We start from the raw sequence: 22,047 nt of genomic DNA, 5'->3' as shown, positions 1-22,047 counted from the left end.
TTATCAGTGATGGGTAAAAATACTCAAGTAAAAACAGCTTCAGCTTCCTCTATGTAAAAATGAAGTTCCTACATATGGGGACTTTTTACCATCTTTAAATTCCCCTAAGCCTGATGGAGGGTGAGAGAGCCCGAAAGCTTGCAGAAAAAGATTTTTTTTTTTCAATTTCTCAGTTGATCTAATAAAAGGCATCATCTCTGAACCAAGAGTTTTAGATTTTTGCATTTTAAGTAAAAAAAAAAAAAAAAAAAAAATCACATTCACACTGTGAGATAAAGCAATATTGAGGCTATACTCTATTCTCATGTGCACAGGTGTTAAAATACAGAGGCATATTCTACTCTTAGCTATGCTGGTGTGAATTTAGAACAACTCCAGTGAGCAGAATTGGACCACAGCTATTACAAATACTTACCTAAGAACATTTTTAAAGCAGGTGTTTTGGTCTATAGTTTTTAATCCTAAGCACTTAGATATTTGGCTTGGTCCAGATAATGCCTTTGCCAACAAGAAATATTTGGGAGATTTTTCTTTATAGTTTTAAAAATGGAAGCTTGGCTGGCATCTACTGCACATTTTTTTTATATCTATGAAGTACAGCTAATTAACTGTGGGCATGAGAGCGACATTAGAAAAATCAAGAGGCTTGTTGTATGGTTCCTGACGTGGGGAACACCATACAGCAAAAAAAAAAAAAAAAAAAAAAAGCTAATGCATGAAGCGGGCTATTTCAATACACACAATTATTTTAAAGGTATTTTAGACCATAGAACTATGCAAAAACACATCCACCTGCTCCCCAGGATTCATGTTTCAGAATTCACCCTTGTGCAAAAGATATGTGCTATTATCAAAGTTACCCTCTAGAGGGCAGCATTAAATTAATCTATCAAGCATATACTACTTTAGAAATACAGTTCTGTTTATTGAATTTTCTTGCTAACAGAATACATACACAGTTATGCTGAATAAGGCTGGCTGTTTGTCATGACAAGAAAATGGGAATAAATCTGGGACCACAGTATCTTAACGAAGCTGTTTGCTACAGGGCGTTTGGAGGTTATGCCCTATATTTTACTGCAAACAAATTAGAAATGATTTAGTGGTGTTTATCTAGTGACTGAAAAACCTGTTCCCCGCCTACATAACTTGCAGGGAGCACTCAGGGCCCAATCCCGCAGGTGCATCTGGACTGCTGCGTTCGAGGATCCCCTTACACGGATTTGACTGTGGAACCGGGGCCACGTTTGTAGAAGCTCAAGCAGCCCGTCTCAGCCACAAGCAGATGAGGTAATACACATCATGAACCAAATCCTCTGGAGGTGTAAAACTGGCTCAGTTTTGTTGGATTCAATAAAGCTGAGCAAGTTTACATCTGCTGAAAATTTGGTCCTACAACTCTTGGCAGAAGGAAGGGGAAAGGAGGCAACTCAAAGTGCTGGGTTTCTTTTCAGGGAAGTCATAACAAACATACAGCCTTATTAATAGCAGATGATCATGGCAACAGACTTAAAAACATACGAGTAATGATTTGGATAATTCTCTATGGCACATGCCAAATAAACATCTTGCTATGGAGAGATTCCAAACTTGCCAGGTTTAGCATTAACATCAATGGCCTGTAGTTCCAAACTTGCACACATTTCAGTGTCTTGTACAGAGCAAGAATATCTAAAAAAGGAAAAGCTCACTAAGAAACATTTTATCCTTTGGTTTGCATGAAAACAGACAAAATATTTGCATTTTTCCATCAGAAGGAACGCTCAGACAGTTTTTAAATACACCATAGGAGAAAATTACCATAGAAATAATATATACACAGAACATGTCAGAATTGGTGTGTAAAGAGAAGAAGCTGCCTACGAAGAAATAAAATAGATTACAAACACCAGGTGTTGCCATAGAACTATGAAAGGGAAAATATGTGCCAGGTTTAGAAATGTTTCCAGTTTGGAGTCGGACTGGGTTTTCTCTGCCACCTCAGAATGGAGGGGGACATTCCTCAGCTAAGCCACCAAGCATGTGAACAGATCTGCTGTAAACTTCGACTTCCCTATCAGAGGATGGCCCGTTGTCAGGCTGTTAACGTGCAGGCAGTGGTCTACCAGAGGCTCCTGATGTTGCCAGATGCTAGACACTGAACATGAGTTCAAGATTGGAAATAACTGGACAAATAATAGACAAGGCCAGACAGCGTCTCCCACTGGGAATTATAGAAAAGTCTCCCAGAACAGCCCAACTGTTGCTAGCATAGATGATGCTACACCCTGATAGTCAACCTTCTGGCTCCACAGGCCAGGTAAGTGGTGTGGGGCCAGTCCGCAGGGAGGATCACATGGGCAGGGTCAATCTGCAGGCTAGATCCAGCATGGGGTCGGTGCACAGGTGCAATCTGATGTGTTGGCTTGATCCAGCATGCTGGATCTGGCAGTGGAGGGACCTGGATGCCAGCACAATCTGGCACGTGGGGCCATGTCATCTGGCTTGCAGAGCTCCCAAGCTTGGTGGCAGGGGACTGGTGGTAGCTTTACTTGCTGTGGTTCTGGAAACCGCAGCAACTAATGCTGCCACCACTCTTCTACTGCCAGATTTCTGAACCCGAGGGGAGCCCCGCAGGCCAGATGACACAGCCCTATGGGCCAGAAGTTGAGCACCACTAGCTTGCTTAATAACTATTCTCCAACCGTTTGGGTTGGTCTAATAAAAGATATCAAATTCACCCAAGGAACCTTGTCTGCCTATGCTTCATTAACACACTTTAGTGGTGCTGGGAGATTCCCCTGAAATATTACATAGGCAAGGCCTGACAAACTGCTGGAACTTTTAGCAAGAACCTGGAATTAAATTGGAATTAAACCTGGATTTAAACTGATTGATGCCCGTTCTCACTCTGTTACATCGTCATCAAGGCAAGTAGATGCTGTCTGAGCACTGGCTGCAGAACCCATCAGACTCGGTAGGATTTGTTTTCTGTACTTCAGTGAACTCTCCTGCCCAGTATTAGAAACCTCATTTCCCAGTGTGACCAAACTGCAGGATGGCACAGACAGGATATTGCTAATAACCTGACCAGATCCAGTCATTTTTTTTATTGGATTGGACCTGGAGCAAATCTGAGAGCAAGCACCTGTCCTCCAAGCATAGCCCAAAGGGTAAGCGTAATGATCTGAGGAGTGATCAGGGGCTAAACAGCAGTATAATGAAATCCTTCAGACTTTAATAGTTTCATTCAAGCCAGACCAGTCTCCTAAAAGCCTCTGGGGCTTTTTTGGGGGGGGGGGGGGGGGTTGTTTTTCTCTTCAGGCTACATAACTGAATAGTACGTAACCAGATGAACAACATGAAACTATGAAACATGAATTTGATTTGTGCTTTGTTTCCCACCCAATGAAGACTAGTTTTTAAGTGTTTTATCCAAATCACATACATGTTTATTGATGAATACATGTAGTTTACATATTAAGTATTTTAATGCTGAAGATAAATCAGTCTCAGAATGACCTAAATTTCAAATATAGAAGCAGCCTCATTTTTTATCTTTCGTTTGACTGACATCTAGTGGTAATGTTTAGTCTTGCTTCCTCTGCTTGGCTATAAAGCAGCTTCTCCAGTCAGATACGGAAAGAGCTGATTCTTGGAAAAAAAAGTGAAATCCATCGTGCTCAGTAATGTAATTACTGAGGTCCAAGGGTTTAGACTAGGCTACTAGCACTGCCCATTATTAAGATTTATCTTCATGTGCTGTTTGTGAACTCGGAATAAACTGATCAAAAAGATTTACATAAATGTGGTTTTACAGCATCTTGGAAAGGAAACAAACAAACAAACCAAACAAGTAGAAAACAACTTGCTGAGCAATGCAGATCTCTCTCCCTGATTGTCACAAAGCAATTTCTCGTCTAACAAAGCTACCCAGGCTTTATGTACATGGAAAGCACCTGGGAAATCTAGAGAATAAGCCTTTCTGCCTGCACCTTTGACTGTTAATATGACACGAGGGTGTCCCTCTAATTCAGTTGATGTTAATCTGCATCATATACTGAATAAGGAATATGTGTGGGGCCAGCTTTTGGACCTCATGTAAGGCCTGGAAAGTCCTAGATGCAGATCACCAGTGTGACTTGGTTACACGGGGCTGGGGGGAGCAGCATATAACAAGTTTCTTAGGTTCTGCAGCCTCTGCTTTCCATAGAGCATCTCTCCGCAAAGGCTTCAACTGCTTCAGTGAGGAGGGGGCTTGGCAGATGGGAGTCTGCCCAGCAGATACTGGCCCAAAGCACTTCATGCTCGGAGATGGCCCCACAGCTCCTGCAGCATCAACCATGAGGGTAGCTTTAATGTTATTCTCTATTCTCAGTAGAGGCTGGTTAGGAATCCCCTGCAGTCTGCCCTGCATGGAGCAAGGATCCACCCTAACTGAGAGCACTGTTCAGCTAAAGGATGCCCCTGCCTCCAGTGCTGCGCCAGGCTTCTGCAGCAGCAGAGGCTTTTCCGTCTTAGCATAACCGCAGCTTGGCAAGCGCTAGGCCAGTACTTCGTACTGACAGGCCTTTCAGGCAGAGCAGCGATCACTGCTGCTTACAAACACTGGATCTGCCACAGGCTGCTGTTTCATACAAGTCTGTGCATTTCTTCATAGAAAGTTGATGTCATTTTAAAAGCTTTGGAGGTTGCACTGTGCTGTAGTATTAGTGCTACAGGGCATCCTGCAGCTAGAAGCAAAATTAGCTTCCGTCAGCCTATACAAAATCTTCCCTCTCCAGTCTCCACTGAAGACCGTTTTTGGACATTTCCAGTATCTTGCATTGTCTGCAGTCACTCCATGGTGGAGACGTGCCCCAGACAGCATGAGTGAAACATTTAGGATGTAGAAACCCACCATGTGGATTGGAAGAGATAATTTTGCTTTCATCTGTAAATATTTGCTGTGCATTAAGGCAGCACCAGCAGATCTCATCCTACTGAAGGTAATGAGAGTTTTGCTCTTGACTTTAAACATAGCAGGATCTAGGACCTTTATTAACAGGGATCATAAGGGAAGTTTTTCCAAGGCAAAAAGCCATAGGGAGTTTTCTAGCTAACTTAAGGCAATAGTTAACTTCATGAATTAGAAGGGAATAAAAGACATTTTTATTGTTGGTTAAATTCCTGTTTCTTGGCCTATTCATTTATCTGACTTTATACAAGTTTTAAACAATATAATTATAGGGAAAATAAAGCATATGGTATAGGCCTTAACAGTCATAAAGCACAAGACAAATAATATAAAACTAGCATGGCTGACAAGTTCCTTGAGTCTTATGTAAGTTTGCATCTACCATGAAGAGTACCTACAGTTCAGGCTTTCATCTGTGGATTGTATATGCTCCCAGGAGATTTTTCTAACTGGACCCAGTAATTATAATACAGGAAGGCAGTGACTAGGGGTCACAGACATCATTCTGAAATAGCTGCATGCCTGGAGACATTAATGAAAAGCGCCCCATAGTTCCAAGTACATTACTTTGCTCGTGTTATTAGAGCTGGAATTAAGTGTGCGCCAAGTTGACTCACATAGGTAAAGCATCCTCCCAGGGCCCATTCTTCTGTATATCTTCAGTTCAGTATGACCCTGAATATGCTTGTCAGACTCAGGATGAGGACCTGAACACAGGGCTCAAATCAAGCCAAGTGTATCCACATACAGCAAAACGTGATTCACCATCCTTCCTTCTCCCCCCACTTAGTGTCATAAAGTTTCTGGCTGCAAGGCATTATTAGATCACCTAGTCTGACCTGCATACCACAGGCCCTCACATTTAACCCGTCACCTAGTATTGAGACCAGTAATTTGCTTGGCAAAAGGCATCTTCCAAAAAGGCATCCATTTGTGAACTGAAGACATCAAGAGAATCCACCACTTCCCTTGGAAACTTGTCCCCGTGGGTAAGCAGCGGTGCTGTGACCAATATTACCTTATTTCCTAATTGATTTTGTTTTGCTTCAACTCCAGTGATTGGTTTTGTGACCTGCCCTTTCCTGTTAGGACCCAGTGTTTCATCCCTGTGAAGGTACTTTCACAGCATAATCAAGTCCCTTCTCAATCTCTTTCTTAAGGCGAATAGATTGAACTCTTAAACCTCACTGTTAGGCATTTTCTCCAACTCTTGCATCATTGTGGGGGGCTTTTTTCTGTGCCCTCTAATTATTCATCATCATTTTCAAATAGTGGCCACCAGAAATACATACATTATTTTAGGACTAGTCTTGCCAGTGCCATAAGGAGAGTTAAAAATCACCTCCCTTCTAGTCCCATGATAAAATAACATGATGTGTTGGGAAGAGGGCAAAGGGGTGACAATGCTACCGCTGCCCTCAACTTCTTTCTTTCAGAGTTATCTCTTCTCAGCTAGTTTTGCAGCTCCTTTCGAGAGGCTGACCTCTTCCCTTCCCTCCACCTCTGGGTAGCCCATTGCAATGCCACTAGTCATATCCAGGCATGGACCCACAGCTGCTCTCCCAGGCCAGCTCTGCTTTGCTGTTCCTGCCATTGCTCTTCAGTTTCTCCCATTTGCCCTACTTCTACACTGTTGGTCTTTCCTCCCCTGCCTCTTTCCATCAACACATCACCTACAAAAATCACTGTGTCCTATTAGTGCAGGGTTTGTGAATGGTTGGTTCATTAGGCCAGGCCTAAGCTACATCTTCCAAGGAGGATACCTGTTAAGGTGGATGTGGTTGGCTTTTCCAGCCTTGATGGGAATCCCAAAATGAATGGCCTTTGCTGGATGCAGGAAATATTACCAAAATCGTGTACCGGTACATCTGAGTTTTGTCTGCCCCCTTCCCAGTGTCACCGGCCTCCACTGTGAAGTCCTCTCCCATCCCGTTAGGAGAAACTAGCCTCTCAGGATGTTCACACTTCAACAGAAGCTGATGGAGCTGACTGAAGCACTCTGAATGGGAATACTAGGCCATTATCATCTCAGCTCTCACAGGCTGGTTTTGAATGTTTGGGCTGCATGGAGTGAGTCTGAGGCCACATTTATTTGCAGCAAAGAGACAGAGAATTGGAGGAGGAAGGGAAGAATCAGGAGAGTGCAGATGAACTTGTATCACATTGACAAAACAAACCTTATCCAAGGGACTGAATACTGTATTTCATACTGTCATCTACTCCCAACTTATGGGAACCCCAGGTTGCGATTTTAAGTGCCCTGTGGCTCAAGGAAGAAACTTTTAGCAGAGCTCGCACTATGCCTGAGCTTGTAAACCAAATAGCATGAACAGTCTTTTTGAAAGGCAAGCTGTTGGCAGGTCAAGTCCCCTTAATCCTGTAGATCCTGAAGTAAACAGAAGGAATCCCCAGCAAGACTTGCATATCCTCAGACCCCAGCCCCAGGAGGTTAAATAGATGTTTCTGTCCAAGAGAGAGAAGCATTGTTGACAGTCACTGAAACATCCACAGGTACTTGGAGGAACTGTACTTCATCACAGTCTTGCTGTTTCCATCCTGGTGGGAGCACGTAGCAGCAAATGGTGTGGGCCTTGCCCTCTCTGCAAGCTGAGAGTCCTCCTTTGATTCTGCCAGGTGCAAAGGCCGCAGCTTCTCCCACTTCTAGGGCTGCATCCTTTTTTTCTTTTTTGCCTTCAGCCAGAGTTTTTCACCCTTTTGGAAGGCATGTGCAATGGGAAGGCAGAGCTGAAAGCCACACTGAGCACAGGGATCTCCCTCCTCCATGCTGTAAGGCACACTAGGCAACACATTGTCTCAGCTCAGTTAGTCCACATCCACACAGTAGCGTTAGCAGCAAATTACTTGCATTCCCAGCCACTGCAGTTTTTGTCTTTATCATCAGCTCCTGAAGTTATCATGCATCTCCTATAGGTTTGACAAACTTCGGAGCATTTTAAAGGTCCATACATGACAGCATCCAGTACAAAAACGATCAATATATTACTGTTGAAGTTTTTTGTTTTTTTGTTTTTTTTACAAAAAATTAAAAAAGAACAAAATATATCACATTACTATTTACACACTTTATGCTTCATGCTTAGCGATCACTGAAAAAGAACACACAGACAGACAATATTTTAGTTACACAGTAGGAAATGCAGCTTTACATTCAGTGCCAAGCAATTACTTGTTAATACTGTACAGGCTGTGCCCCCCTTGACTTTTTTTAATATTAAAGTAGAGCCAGATGACTTGTTGTAGAATTAAACACTGGTACTTGAAGGCCGTTACCCCACTTTAACTGAGTTTGTAACCAGCTAGTGATACGATCTTACTTTGTTTTGTGTTCAAGTTAAAACCAGGTTAGTAACCTCACTTAGCTGCTTGAGCATTAGTTTGTCATGTGTGTTCCAGCCTCCAATTAGATGTACAGCATTGTTTTCCAGGTGTAACCATCCTCTTGGCTGGTCCAAGCATTTGGCCTCATAGCTGTCTCATACGTTAGCAAGCATTGCTGGAAATGCACGTATTGACCCACTAGAGGCATGTCATGTAGCACTATCTCCTCTCCCACTGAGAGGCACTGGGATACCAGACTACAATGTCCCAAACGCACTGATACAGACCCAATTAAGCAGCACTGGGAGGGGAGGGTGGCGTGGACGCAAAAATCTGATGGTAGAAAAGCTGCTGTGTGAAGCTGAATTATTTCTAACTCTTTGAGGGGACGAGTTAGCCTGTAGGTGTCACCCTGCCCTAGCTTCTGCCTTTTGAGGGGACCAAAAACCCAACAGTTGCATACCTAGCTAAAGGTATAGTGTGGGCAAAGCCTGACAATAAAGCACTGTAAAGCAAGAATGAAAATTAAGTTCAAACCCATTTTTCCTTGCTAAACACCTGGACTAATCAGGTGCCAGGGGATGTCTAGTAGTACAGAACTAAGCTTCTGTCCTTCCTGGTACACTAAAATTAACTAACTTCACAAATACTAGGTCAGCCTTGAAACTTGACATTTGGGCTCTCAGAGTGAAGGTTTTTCAAATACTTTGTGGGTCACAGATAGTATTGGAGGATTTTTCATCGGGAAAAATAATTGCAATACTATTTATTTGTAATTTATTTCTAGGCTGAATAGCCTCATGGTTTGGTGTAGAAGAATACAGAAAATTCAACCTCAAAGTAGTTCTTACTTTTACAAACTGCCTTCAGCATTTGTCTCCATTTTATTGCATTTCCGAACTAGAACACACACACATGCTATTTGACACCTACACTTGCCCTCTCTAACCCCCATTTTTAAAACCTGGCCTCCATGTTTAATAAGTGCATTTATTTGAGCACGTAATTTAGGACAGCTGAATGTAGGGAAGTGTCACTGTATCTACATATCAGGTATAACGAGATCAGTGACTCAGGGCCTAAGTCAGCAAAGCTCTGCACAAGTAGCTTGGTCACACGAGTGACCCCTTTGACCTAAAAGGGGACTACTCATGCGAATAAACTAAAGTAACCTGATTATTGGTGCTACTGATTTCCAAAATCAGAGGTTTAATTACAGCTGGCCTGAATCCTCCCCACCCCTCCCTTCTATAGATAAAATTTACGGGAAGGGTACTTCACAGCAATGTAGTATTTTGCATTTCCAGGGCAGTATCTTGTTCTACCACTGTTAGAGTCAGTAGCCCAGTATCACTGCTCTTATCTAGTATGGCATTTTCTATGCAAGATATGTTCTCTGTTGCATAGTCCACAAATACAAGCTACCCACTCAAAATGCAATCACATTCAAGCCATTCAGTAATCCAGGATATTTATCATACCTTGTGCCAACATCCTGGTACTGGCAATCCATCTGGTCCCTGAAAAATTAAGTCACAAGTTTAATTTCTGTTGGAAATTGCAGTGAAAAACAAAATCCAACTCATTCATTATGAAGGTACAAGATTCAGCTACACAGCTTACCAAGACAAACTCTAATGACATGCAGAAACACACATTATAACTGCACACACATTATAACTGCACAAATGTAAACATAAGTATGATAATTAGTGTATCAGGAGTAATCTCATTCTAATTTGCATTAGCACCAAAAAAAAATTACGTGACTGTTTTCTTGTACATTCAGAAAAACATTGTAAAAACATACAGAACATCTGGAATCCCGGTGAATTCATTTCACAACCTGACTCAAAAGGTTGTGATTTCTGCAATCAGAAACATGTGTGGAGGGAAGGACATGGGAAATGCCTTTTGGTAGCATGCCGATTTCAGCTGTTTTTTCCCCAGCGATCTCTCTTTCTCTGAACTGGACCCTTCAGTACTCAGTCCTGTTGAGAAATCCTGACCTGCCCCACTGATTTCAATGGGAAGACTCATGGAGTAGCCAACTATTCAGTGGGAGTAATTGAGAAAAGACTAGTTAACCACAGACAGAGGCATCATAGACCTGTAGCAATCAGGAAGTTGGTACAACTTTGCTATCACAAGGGAAAATGCAATGACATGCAGGACCCCTAGAGAGAGGAAAGGACCTCACTAAATATGAACCAACTCTCTAATTCAGAGATGCCTTGGGAGGAACAGGTGATAAAGCCATGAACATTCAGCTTCTGAAGAGCGTTATGTCCATTTCTGTATGTGCCTTCTGTGCATAAAACAACGGTGAGGACACAGTGCTCCCACAGAACTAGTAAGAATTATCTATTACATGTGCAGTCAGGGTAACTCTTGGGCTGCCAGTATCTCTTCATTACAAATATGCAGCTTACATCCTCATTTTTGGCAACAGTAACAATCACCTATGTTTAGGTAGTCTCTTCCCCCACAGAATCACAAGGCACTTTCTACACCTAGTTTGCAAACTCTACAGAGGGATCGTGCTATCCGGTTCTGGACTGAAAATCTATTCAACAGAACACCGCAACATGCTTCAGCAGCCTAGGCCAAGAAATGAAGTGACACCACTTGAAGGAAGGGTCTGCAAACCATTAAAGTCCACTTCCATACTTTGTAATTAGGAAACATAAATACTGCATCGACAAGTTACATTTTGCTGAGGTATGAGATCACATACATCAGATTTACTACTCCACAGTATTTACCCGTGTTGAAGCATTCCCAATAATTACAATGAGAAACACTTTGGTAAATATAACATCTCTGAGAAGCAAGCGTCAGGATTTTATTGGGGCTTGCCATATACATCTGATTTCTTGAATACAAGTGAAACCTATTTAGCGCTGGGAAAGAATAAGTGTGTTGTGCCCTTTGGCTGCTTTACACAACTACAGATAGTCTACACGGGCATCATTTTCTGATGCATTCTTCCCTATGAACTCTTCCGGTTGGCCATGTAAACGGTCACTTCCCACAGCAGAGCCAAGCACAGGCCTCTTCAGATAACCTTTGGATTTCAACTTGCTGACTTGCCAACTATAACATGGAGGACAAGCTACACATCTAACCTGCCTTTCCTTCTCTCCTTAGGGGGAATGGATGGATGCATGTGTTCAGAATGAAAAGGGCTTTGCAGGTGCAGACACATGCACAAGGGCATGCAAGACAGAAAAGGAGCAGAGATACTATACCAAAGGGCAAGGCAGGCTCACACCCTCCAGGCCTGGGAAGCCTGACTCCCCTTTGTCGCCTTTAATATTACGGTCTCCCTGTTTAAAAAGTAACTGCTTGTTGAGAACGATAAGGGACACAGAAATGTTACCTGGACAGATAGAGCGATTTCATCAGGAAGGGAAAGAATGTGGTTTCACATTATTTGACATCTGTTTCTAAAGCGTAGGCCTCAGAGTCATTTCCCAGCAGCAAATTCACCACAAAGAACGTCATCAAATAAGCGTAGGATGTGAGAAAGACTAGCCAGAAATTCATCTTGGTAACAGTGAAATTAAAAACATGAGTAAGATGATTTAGCACACTGAAGGTATGGACACATGGACAACCTACAATGGGTTAGAAGCAGGCAGGGCTTTATCATGCCTTAGCTGCTCCGGATACCTGCCAATGTGATCATTCTTACCCTGTGGTAGGTGAAAGCTAAACTAAGCCCACAGTGAAAGAGAAGTTAGGTACTGTGGGTTAGCTTCTACATATCATGGGGTAAGAGCATACACACGGGCAGTTACAACAGAACAGCTGAGGCATGATAAAATCCTGCTTCTTTCACTGTACCAGCAAATGGTTCCTGTGTCCATCCCTAAGAGAAGAAAGGTGATCCACCAGAAGCCAACATTAGCTTGTCCTGCTTATACCAGGGAGGAAATTTCCCTCAGTATCATGTCATCCCAACACATTCAGGATCTGGAGAGAGAGACATGCGGAGGCTAGAAGACGTAACACCTTTTTAAAAGACTGAGCTATGTACTGTGAAAGTTCATTGTTCTGATGGGTCATTAAGGGGAACAATATATCACAGCTTTGATCTCAGCAGGGCAAACAAAAAGAAAGAAAAAAAAGTGAAAAAAAAAATCAATGGAAACCTGCTCCAATCTAGTGAAAGATAAGAGGACTCTCAAGCATCACCCTCCGCTGGCTGTGCTGCCTGTGGAAGTAATGGTACTCTGGGAACCATTACATGTAAGGTAAAGCTGTTTAAACATTTCAGTTCGAACTATTTCCCATCTGCAAGATGAACACATACCACTGGGCACGGCTGATCCAGTCCAGGAGGGCCTGGCTCTCCTTTTTGCCCCTTGGCTCCCTTTCTCCCTGGTATTCCTCTTTCTCCCTGTGGACACAAAAGAGTTGAAGGTGGCTTCAAGCAATAGGCCTCAAGGGCAATGGTTTGATTTAAACAAAAGCAACACCCCAAATTAAAGCTGGTCAGAAAAATTCTGCTGGAACTTTTTCTTGTCAGAAAAGGCTGGCTCTCATTCACTTTTGTCAGCAGCTGGACAGGCATCTGTCAAAGATCTGCCTGCTTTCCTGCCAGTTCATACCCACCCAACTGGCAGTGCCTGGTGGGCTCCCAGAGAGCTGGGGACCCAGAACTGCCAGGCTCCCAGCTACCTCTGAATTGGGAGGTTGGAAACCACAGGGGTTGCAGCTTCCAAGGGATAAAGCTCTGTGCTCAGCCAGGGCTCCCAGGTATTCCTACATTCCCAGCTCCCTGTCTGGTGCAACTTAATTTCTAATCAATAATTTTGAAGTGTTTCCTTTTTTTTAAATGACTCTATTCCTGCTCCCCTTAGTCAGTGGAATGCCTAAGGCCTTAGTAAGGTGCGAGGTAGAAGAGACATGGATTTTGACCCAGCCACTGTCCTTACCCATGTTACAAGTGCACTGGTATTAATAAGTTTGAAAGGGGTCTTAACATCTAGAGCACCCGAGTCACTGACTCAAATTTTCACTGGGGTCTTGCTTGGGCAAGACAGCAATAGTGTCAGAACTTAAAGAGATTTTGAGAATAAACTTTGGGCAAAGTTAGGTAGAACTTCTTGGCTTCGTTATGCAGGCCGCACAGACAGGATCTGGCCCTTTGTGACCAGGAAAGATGTGACATGTTCTCACCTTCTCTCCCCTTTCACTTTTTTCTCCTTTTTCTCCTCTTAGACCTGGGAAACCCTACCAAGACAGTTTGAAACGGGGAAAAGATTTGTAAGTTTAATTCCAACAACTCAAATTACATACAGCCTTGCTCACAAGATCAGTTAGGACCACCCCATCTATTTTAAATGCCAGCATCAGTGGCTATGAATGTGAATTTTTCCCGTTGTTCATTTTTGCACATTAGGGACTTCTTTGCAGAAAGGTGGGGGTTTAGTATACCATGATGGCATCTTATATCTTAGGAATTTTGATTTTATTGGGTCTGATATAGATATACTTAATTAAAAAAAAGTTCCTCAGTCATTAGGTGGCACAAAACGGAAGTGTAGGAGGGCGACATGCACTGGGGAGACAAGAGGTCTTATGGCTACAATCAGTGTGTGATGCAACTAATCCATTCCTCCTTCATCAAACCAGCCATTGGTCACAATGGATTTAATTCTAAATGGGACATAAAGTGTTAGAAAGCAACTGTCTGTAAAACTGAAATGCCAATCATTTAAATTTCACATGCACATTACTGATGCTCCTGGTGCCACAATTAACGTAACAGATCAAGTACTTACATCTAACCCTGGCTCTCCTGGCTTCCCCTAGAGTTGTAGAAATAGAAAAGAAGGTGCCATGTTAATTGTCTGGTCTGTTGTCTGCAGACTGATGACTTAGTTGGAGAAATACTGTCCCAAGTACAGCGTGCATCTTCGTATAACCTAAGGCAAACACCTTGCAGGTGTGGGTTCAATTGCAGGATTGAGTATTATGTACAAAACTAATATACCAAGCAAACAAGTGCTGGGGAGAATTAGAAGAAAAGGTTCTTTTCCCTTCCAGTAGGCAAATGATTTCTCAGTGTCACTGCCATGTCTCCTTAGGAGCAAATGCATTTTACTGGATAAAGTGGATAAACCAAGCAGGACTGCTTGGAGTCCACTGCGATTGTGAGTGATCAGCCAGAATTGTACCTGATGCAACTCTACTGACCTCCAACTCATAGGGAGTAACTGAAAACATTGGGGTTGCTTGGATCTGCTGCTCCTGAAACAGAGACCCCTTGTACTTGCACTAGAGGACAGCTAGTCAGTCATTCATACCATAGCACCTGTGACCCAGGAGTCCAATCCAGACTGTATCCTGGACTGGATGGGGGGCATGCACCCTCTTAACCAGTTAGTTCAAATCACAATATACTTTCATCTCCCCTTTCCCCTGGAATGATTACCTTCTCTCCTTTGGTACCTGGTAAACCAATAAGTCCAGGGGAACCGGGAGGACCCTGGAAAGAAAAACAACCTCTGAGAAGGACTTGGAAAAGCACTCCTGAAAGATTGCTTGTAGCACAAAGGCTAGAATTTAGGAGGTATCAGACATAAAAAAACTAGCCTACTTACAGGTGGCCCAACATCACCACTTGCTCCTTTCTCACCACTGTCTCCCTTTTCTCCCTTTGCGCCATCTAAACCCTGCATGAAAAAGAGAATGAGGTTCACTGAGGGCACAGTACTGGACAGTGTCTGCTGTCATACGCTTGACCAAAACTGCCACTAAAGGAAACAGGAATTGTGCCCTGGTGCATGACTGAGGGCAGGTCCAGGTCCAACAGAAAGTTACTGGCGTGGTCCATGCGCAGGATCACGGTACTTAGACCTGTAAGAGACCAATGAGTACATCAATCCTATCTTCATGTAAACACAGGAGAGAGCACCGTATGTCATGACAGGTGTTTATTCCCCTCCCTTCATTGAAGGACTTTGCATTTAGCTGTCAGACCAGTAATATGTGCAAGTAAAGGCATAAACACAGAAGCTGTGAGATCGGGCGTAGCACTATGTTGTTGCTTGCAAGCAGAACGACAAAGCAGCCCCAAGTTCATAAATCCATTTGGAGGAAGTCCTCCTCATACAACACCTGCCTTATTTTCAACACCACCGAGTGCCTACAACTCCCAACAGCAGTCAGAGGATGCTTTCGGTGACCAGCACCCTTATCAGCCCTCTGATCAGAGCCCCTTGTGTTCTCTCTAAATAATGCCCTGGCAGCCTGGAAGTATTGTGTGACAAACATATAATGCACTGACTCACCTTAGGCCCCTGGATCCCTGGAGGACCCTGCAGGAAAGAGAACGGGGTGTCTGAAAACCAGGTTTACATACCAATGAAGATCTGTTCCCAAATCTTTTGTGTTTGCTTGCTCAGGTGGTTGTTTGTTTGTTAACACTATGAGTCTGTCTGGGACGATTATTTCTGTACCTAATCATTTCATCTCAAACATTTCTTGTCAAGGACTCTGTTTTTTGGCCTCAACAAGGATCAGGCCCTTTGTGGCTCCCCTGCCATCCGCCCCTGGCATGCCAACATCTTACAGGTTGAAGTTGTGGGTGTTTTTGGCACTCTGCCCAAAAATGTTGCCGACCCCTGTTCTAAAGGATCCAAGAAATCATCCTGTAGTTAGTTTGGAAGCACCTTACAGTCCATTTGTCTCTAGCCACTCAGACCGTGCATGGCAAACTGAAGTGCAAAGAAGAGACCTACTCCTAAAACACATTTATCATGTTTATGAAGCCTCAGTTCTTGTCTACTGTATGTGCTACTTTGTCATAGTCTTACCATAGGGCCCGGCAATCCAGGAGGTCCTGGCTCAGGTATGATCTGCATAAAGAAATGCCACGATATAATAAAGTGACTAGATACACTAGTTTAGATAGGCCTATCTGTATTGTAAATATGCCAAAGGAAACAAACAGTTTAAAAATGGAAAATTCACATGGAACTGAATCACTGTCACATGATGCAGTGTTCTGCCCTGTTAATCAGCAAAGATGGCCATAACAACTTTAAACTAATAACACTCTTTTCTGTAGAGCAAGTTAACAAATTCATTACATATTCATCAAGGGCTTGCCTAGCTTTAGACATTAAACAACCCAAGAAAATATTCAAATTCAGCGCGTTTGCTAGTCACAAAACGGAAGCAAGAGAAATAGAACTTTTCTAATTTTCTTTGAAATACTGTCCCTCCTGCTCAGTTCCGAATGCAGATCATCTCTGTTCTCTTGTCACTCATACAAAGCTTTAACTAAAACTATCAGTATAATTTCCTTAAAAATGGTAAAGCAAACAAAAAGATTAAAAAAATCTTACAGAGCTGCAATATTCACAAAAACTTTTCAGAACAGGATATAATAAAATATTTCTAGTTGAATGAATCATAGAAATTTAGGGTTGGAAGGGACCTCAAGAGGTCATCTAGTCCAACCCCTTGCTCAAGGCAGGACCAGCCCCAACTAGATCATCCCAGCCAAAGCTTTGTCTAGCCAGGTCTTAAAAACCTCCAAGGATGGAGAGTCCACCACCTCTCGGGGTAGCCTGTTCCAGTGCTTCACTACCCTCCTAGTAAGAAAATTCTTGATTGACACAAGTTCTAAAACAAGCAAATGTCTAACTTTGTTGCCTTATAAAAGATGTGCCACAAGACTTTACTTTGCAATGAAAACGTGCAGCAGTTCTAGTGAAAAGCACATCTGGAATTCAAATGCCTTTTCTGCTCATTTACCCTACAGGTATCCATACTGAAGATTTAACTCCAGTTCTTGCACACGCTGATTTCTTATGAGATTGACCTCACTATGACCGAGGGCCTCATAGCCATTGTAAGCTAATATCTTACGTGATTATTCTGCAAGCATGGGGATCCAGTTTCTCCTTTTTCTCCTTTTGGTCCATCAATTCCCTAAACGGTAAGAACAGTCATAATCTAGATCTCCCGATATGCTGATAAAGAGAGAAAAATACATTTCCCTTCCCTTATCCTGAAGTCTTATTTCAAGTAATTCTCATTTGCTTCAGCAAGGCTGTTGCTTGTGAGCGAGTATGAAAGCGTCTTCCCTCCCCTACCCAATTTTTAAGCATAGCTCTGTATTGGGAAAGCCACTGTTACAGTTGTCTTGCTGAGGGTCGGGGGTGGAACAGACCAAGATTCAGATCTTATTCTGCGCATTGTTCATGCCTGTCTGCCTAAAGCTGCATTGATTTCCAAGTGCCTTGCACCATTGCCCACTTACATTCATGGTTCCCATTCAGCAAAGCAACTAAGCACAGCTTTATTCTATGTATGGGCCTAAATCTCACTGACTTAATTGGGAATTAAAGACCCACATAAATGCTTTGCAAGGGTCTATACAAACTATGTTGTTTGAGAACCTGCTTCCACTGAGAACTGTTAAATGTGACACATTACTGCTTCATAAATCAATGTAATTCTGCCCCCCCCCCTTGAATGAGTTTTCGTCGTATTTACCAAGATCTAGACACTCTGTTTTACGGTTGGACAGAGGCATAGCCCAAACTTGTACAATAATAGCTGTATCCAACTTGAATGGTCACAGCATTACTGTTGAGGAAGAGATGCGAGGACAGCTTTTAGCCCATTAACATTCAAATACAACTCAGTCCCCATACTCCTTGCTAGAGATGTGCCCCTTTTTATTCAGACAATTATCTGTGCTTACTGTTAGCAGATCACTTACTGCATTTAATAGCAGCTTTAGGTGGGCAATGCCATTTGCAAATATTTTCAGTGGCTCATGGTGAGTTTTACCATACCAAGGCATAAATAGTACTGCTAATGGGGAAATGAAGAGCTTAGGAGTCCTCCCTGTTAACAGCAACATTGTTTTGATAGGGGCATCACAAGCTAATTAAATGCCAAGACACGTAACATCTTGGGAAACCAAATAGGCTAAAGCAATAAGCGGCTTATGCACATTGACAGAGACACGTACCGGTGGACCAGAGAGGCCCATTTCTCCTATTTCTCCTTTTTGTCCCATTGCCCCAGGGGTTCCTGCATCTCCTTTAGATCCTTTAGGACCCTACAGTGTACAACAGAGCTTCATTAGAAGAGAGCTACATATATTTTTAAAAGAACAACAGGCACATCTGCCTTTTAATTCTTTATATTCTTCAGAACACAGGAAGCATGCTTTAACATTAAACAGTGGAAATACTGATTTTTGTCGTGAAGACAGCAATTTAAGATTTTAAACGTTTATTAAAGAATTACAGACCGTCTCAAATTACTTGTAAAATAAACCATTTAAATCCACCATCTTGGATGCAAACAATTTCTTATAAACTGAAGGAGTCTCAGCAAAGGAAAATGAATTCAGAGGAAAACAGATGAACAAGCTGATGCCACAGAATACAGACTGTTTTCTTTGCCTGCTCAGACTGAAAGCTGCACTTATCCATGGCCAATGGAAAGACCTTTCAGCTACACCACTGCCTGCCACAACATAGTGTTTCATTGTATAAAACTGTATCCCACTTACTTTTTCTCCATCAACTCCAGGTGGCCCAGGCAATCCAAGCTCTCCCTGAAGTAGCACAAAGGAATAAAGGTCAGAATTTTTTTTAAAAGCATTTTGTACACTAGGAAATTCTCCATTTGGGTATCCATCCACCAGACGTGATGGAGGGCAGCTCCTCAGTACTGTAAGGCTCGTGAGCAGCCTGAGGTAGAAAATGACATCTGTGTTTTTCAAGTGAAGTGCCAGGTTTCATAACTCAATGAAAATTTGAATTGTGCTGAAGGAAAGAGGAACATTAAGAGCTGGACCATGCTAATACCTCTCCCTAGCAAGGTATTTTTATGCGTGCTTGTTTTAAAGAAATAATAACCAGTTAACTATTATTTACTACTTACTGACTAAATATTCTACCCTAGTTTTGTAACTAAGAGATGTGCATGTGAAAATACTAAGATGTGCTAAACCTCATTAGCAGAGCTGCCAACAGGAGGAAATAAGCTCAACCTAGAACCTGTGAGTATCAATAGCTAAGTGTATTGCACCCTCACATGCATTGTCTTGATCAATGATGAAATCCAGACTTCCACTGATCAATGGAAAATGTCCACTTGATTTCAGTGGGACCAAGACTGCACCCATGATCCATGAATCTGCCCACGGACTCTCCCGTGTGGTGCCCTCATTCATTAAAGGGTTTCAGACCAGTAATGGCACAAAAGAACAAATATGCTCCTGCATCCAAGTAAAAGGGTTCTATTTGTTCAGACACAAGTTGTAATGCTCCTTCTCCTGCATACAGGTTCAGAAGTGGAGATGCCCAATATCAAAACCTTTCCTGCATGTCGCCTTTTGTGCTATGAGACACATTTGTCCAGCCTTGCTAAAAGCTGTTGTCACAGGGGGATGCATCCACCCACTGTTCCACATGGAAAACCCCTATCGATACACAGAGAAGCTTGACATGAGGATGTGGTGAGTAGCCGCTGTGTGCCCCATGCTGTGGGTTACTGTCTGCATAACAGAGGTCACGCTAACCTTCGGTCCTGGGGCTCCTTGAGGTCCGGGAGGTCCTGGGGGACCAGGTGGACCCTGTAACACAACAAAGAAAGTTGGTGTAAACACAACTGCCAAAAGCACCATTACTAATTCTGCACATGTTCACTTTGCTTCTGGGGATCAGCCAGGAGTGCTGCTTTTGATCCAGATTTACAGTAAATATTTGTAACATGTGCAGTGGCACAAATAGCCACGACAATGTCAGCCAAGACCAGGGTGTTTCGCACAGGAAACTTTAACTCCCTAAATCTGTATCCAACCTTGGGTGTTTCAGTACTATGCATGATTAAAAGGCAAAAGGATCTAGCTGTAGAGAGAAATCTGGTCAAAAAACTGCTTTATTGCCATAGGCCCTTCTGCTCTCTTTGCTGGTTACAGGAGACATTCTGGGGAGACATCCTATGGAGAATGATAATATCCAGGAAGAGTCATCAGATTAGAAGCAACTTTCATCAGTCATATCTTGTCCAGCTCTCTGCAGAAGGCAGGAGGCACTGTCCCTAAACCTGTATGCACGGAAGCTTATCTAGCCTCTTCTTGGAGCCTCTATTGAAGGAGATGCAACAGCTCTCTGGGCCCACTGGTTCAGGGGTACAATAACCTGGGTATACAGGATAACTTTATCAAAGGTACAGCTGGAGAACCTTCCCACCCATTCAGCCCCACTCTACCAGGAAATAAAACATTAACCTATTAAGACCACAGCAATGTGATTAAAGAAAAATTGAAATACAAAATGCTAACACAACAGGAAAACCCTCCCAAGCTTCTGCGGAAATCCTGCAGGCCATTGCAAACTGTTATCCTTACTAGAGACTCTGACAGACAGGATGTTTGACAACCCTTTGACGGGGACATATATTTTGTCATTTGTAAACGAACCCAAAGAGACACTGGATTGCACACCCACCCACCTAGTGTGGAACTAATTGGCGCTTTGTTATTCTGAGCCCCTCGTTTCCATTATTAACGTGGTTCACATTGCAATGTTTGTTCATGTTTTAAACTCTTCAAGGCAGTCACTTTTTACGAGGTGTGTTTACTAAAAAAAGAAGTGAGTGGGCAGACAGGCAACGTAACTAACAAGCAGCAGAGCGGTAAAGGCAGAGTCAGCGGCAGTTTACTGATTTGCCCCTGAGCCATCTCACCATGCAACACACGGGGCAGGATGCAGACCAAGGAGCCATCAGTCATTGTTAGTTGACTGAGTCGCCAAACATTGGATGGACCCTTTCCAGTGAACTCAGTCCACAAATTCCACTCACAAAGCCACATGCTGTGCTCTTCTGTCAAGGCAACCCATGCAGACATCTGGCATACAGTAATTACCATCACTTTGTGTCTCCCTGCAGCCTGTTATAAAACAATTAGGATGGTTTTCAAATGTGTCTGCAATTAAATTATTTATTCCATTCAACTTCTCTCATCTCAGTTAAAATAGCAGCACTAAGCTCAGTCTCACTCCTTTTCTCCATGGCACGGCCACAGGTTATAGATGAAGGGTATAATCCTCCTTCACAGGAACAGCAGAAGTTTCCTTATGAATTAACATTGCTTAGTCCATGTAGAGCCGGGGCAGACAGTGCCTTCATTTAGTGACCTCGCTATCCTCAGGAGAACTGCACAGATGGGGAGGGAAGGCAGAATTTAGCCTGCTCTGTTTAGGCTGTGACTTGATAGATCCTATTTGGTTCATCCCATTGCTTGCACATGACCTTCCACTGGCTCTAGGGCTGTGTAAACCATGTGCTGCAAGTCCTGGAACCTGATCCCAGGTTGTGCAACCCTGAAACATGACCTGAGCATGCAAATTTTTCAGACAGCTCCAGTCAAGTTTGGTCACCGCCTCCCATCCTTCAGCTCCCATTGCCACCAGGATCCTACTGCCTCACTCAGCCTTGCTGGAGCATCCTGCCCTTTTCTCCCAACTCTGGTACCCTCTGGGGGTGGCTCTGTGGCTGTCACCTTAGCTGGCCATCTCTCGAGCTGGGTCAGGACCACCTGATTGGCTTCCATCTCCTTGTCCCTAAATAGCCATAGAGGAACAACTGTGCCCCCTTCCTCTTGCATTTCTTCTCCATCCGTTCTGTAGCAGGAGAGGAAGAAAAGCTCCTATTCCCACTATCACAGCTGCTCTAGTCTGAGGCCTCGGATGGTTAATCAGGATTAGGGGTATGGCATCAGA

The 22,047-nt window shown here is 43.1% G+C and overlaps 1 protein-coding gene and 1 long non-coding RNA gene across 4 annotated transcripts in view; one reads left to right on the top strand and one right to left on the bottom strand.

The window, feature by feature from the left end:
- The first annotated feature begins 922 nt into the window (after nt 1-922).
- Nucleotides 923-21,267, top strand: LOC112550809. Of its 3 annotated transcripts, none has more exons than XR_003094824.1 (5): nt 923-1,290; nt 17,058-17,234; nt 18,848-18,896; nt 19,606-19,778; nt 20,241-21,267. It is a non-coding gene; the product is annotated as an uncharacterized LOC112550809 (long non-coding RNA). The 3 variants fall into 3 exon arrangements; XR_003094823.1 differs by having other exon boundaries at nt 18,848-19,139; XR_003094825.1 differs by lacking the exon at nt 18,848-18,896.
- Nucleotides 3,284-22,047, bottom strand: part of COL23A1 (collagen type XXIII alpha 1 chain) — a 291,209-nt gene continuing 272,445 nt past the window's right edge. Inside the window, exons 17-29 of the mRNA XM_014521404.2 lie at nt 19,842-19,895; nt 18,828-18,872; nt 18,279-18,368; nt 17,165-17,227; nt 16,105-16,146; nt 15,580-15,606; nt 14,890-14,961; nt 14,721-14,774; nt 14,068-14,094; nt 13,463-13,516; nt 12,594-12,680; nt 9,757-9,795; nt 3,284-7,648 (exon numbers count right to left, since the gene is read on the bottom strand). Of these exons, the coding sequence (XP_014376890.1) occupies nt 7,598-7,648; nt 9,757-9,795; nt 12,594-12,680; nt 13,463-13,516; nt 14,068-14,094; nt 14,721-14,774; nt 14,890-14,961; nt 15,580-15,606; nt 16,105-16,146; nt 17,165-17,227; nt 18,279-18,368; nt 18,828-18,872; nt 19,842-19,895 (705 nt within the window). The 3' untranslated portion in view covers nt 3,284-7,597. The remainder of the gene's footprint in view (nt 7,649-9,756; nt 9,796-12,593; nt 12,681-13,462; nt 13,517-14,067; nt 14,095-14,720; nt 14,775-14,889; nt 14,962-15,579; nt 15,607-16,104; nt 16,147-17,164; nt 17,228-18,278; nt 18,369-18,827; nt 18,873-19,841; nt 19,896-22,047) is intronic.

Source organism: Alligator sinensis, unplaced genomic scaffold (assembly GCF_000455745.1).
Source record: "Alligator sinensis unplaced genomic scaffold, ASM45574v1 scaffold741_1, whole genome shotgun sequence".
NCBI lineage: Eukaryota > Metazoa > Chordata > Crocodylia > Alligatoridae > Alligator > Alligator sinensis.
Note: the sequence above shows the minus strand (reverse complement) of the source record. Positions and strands in the feature narration are given on the sequence as shown.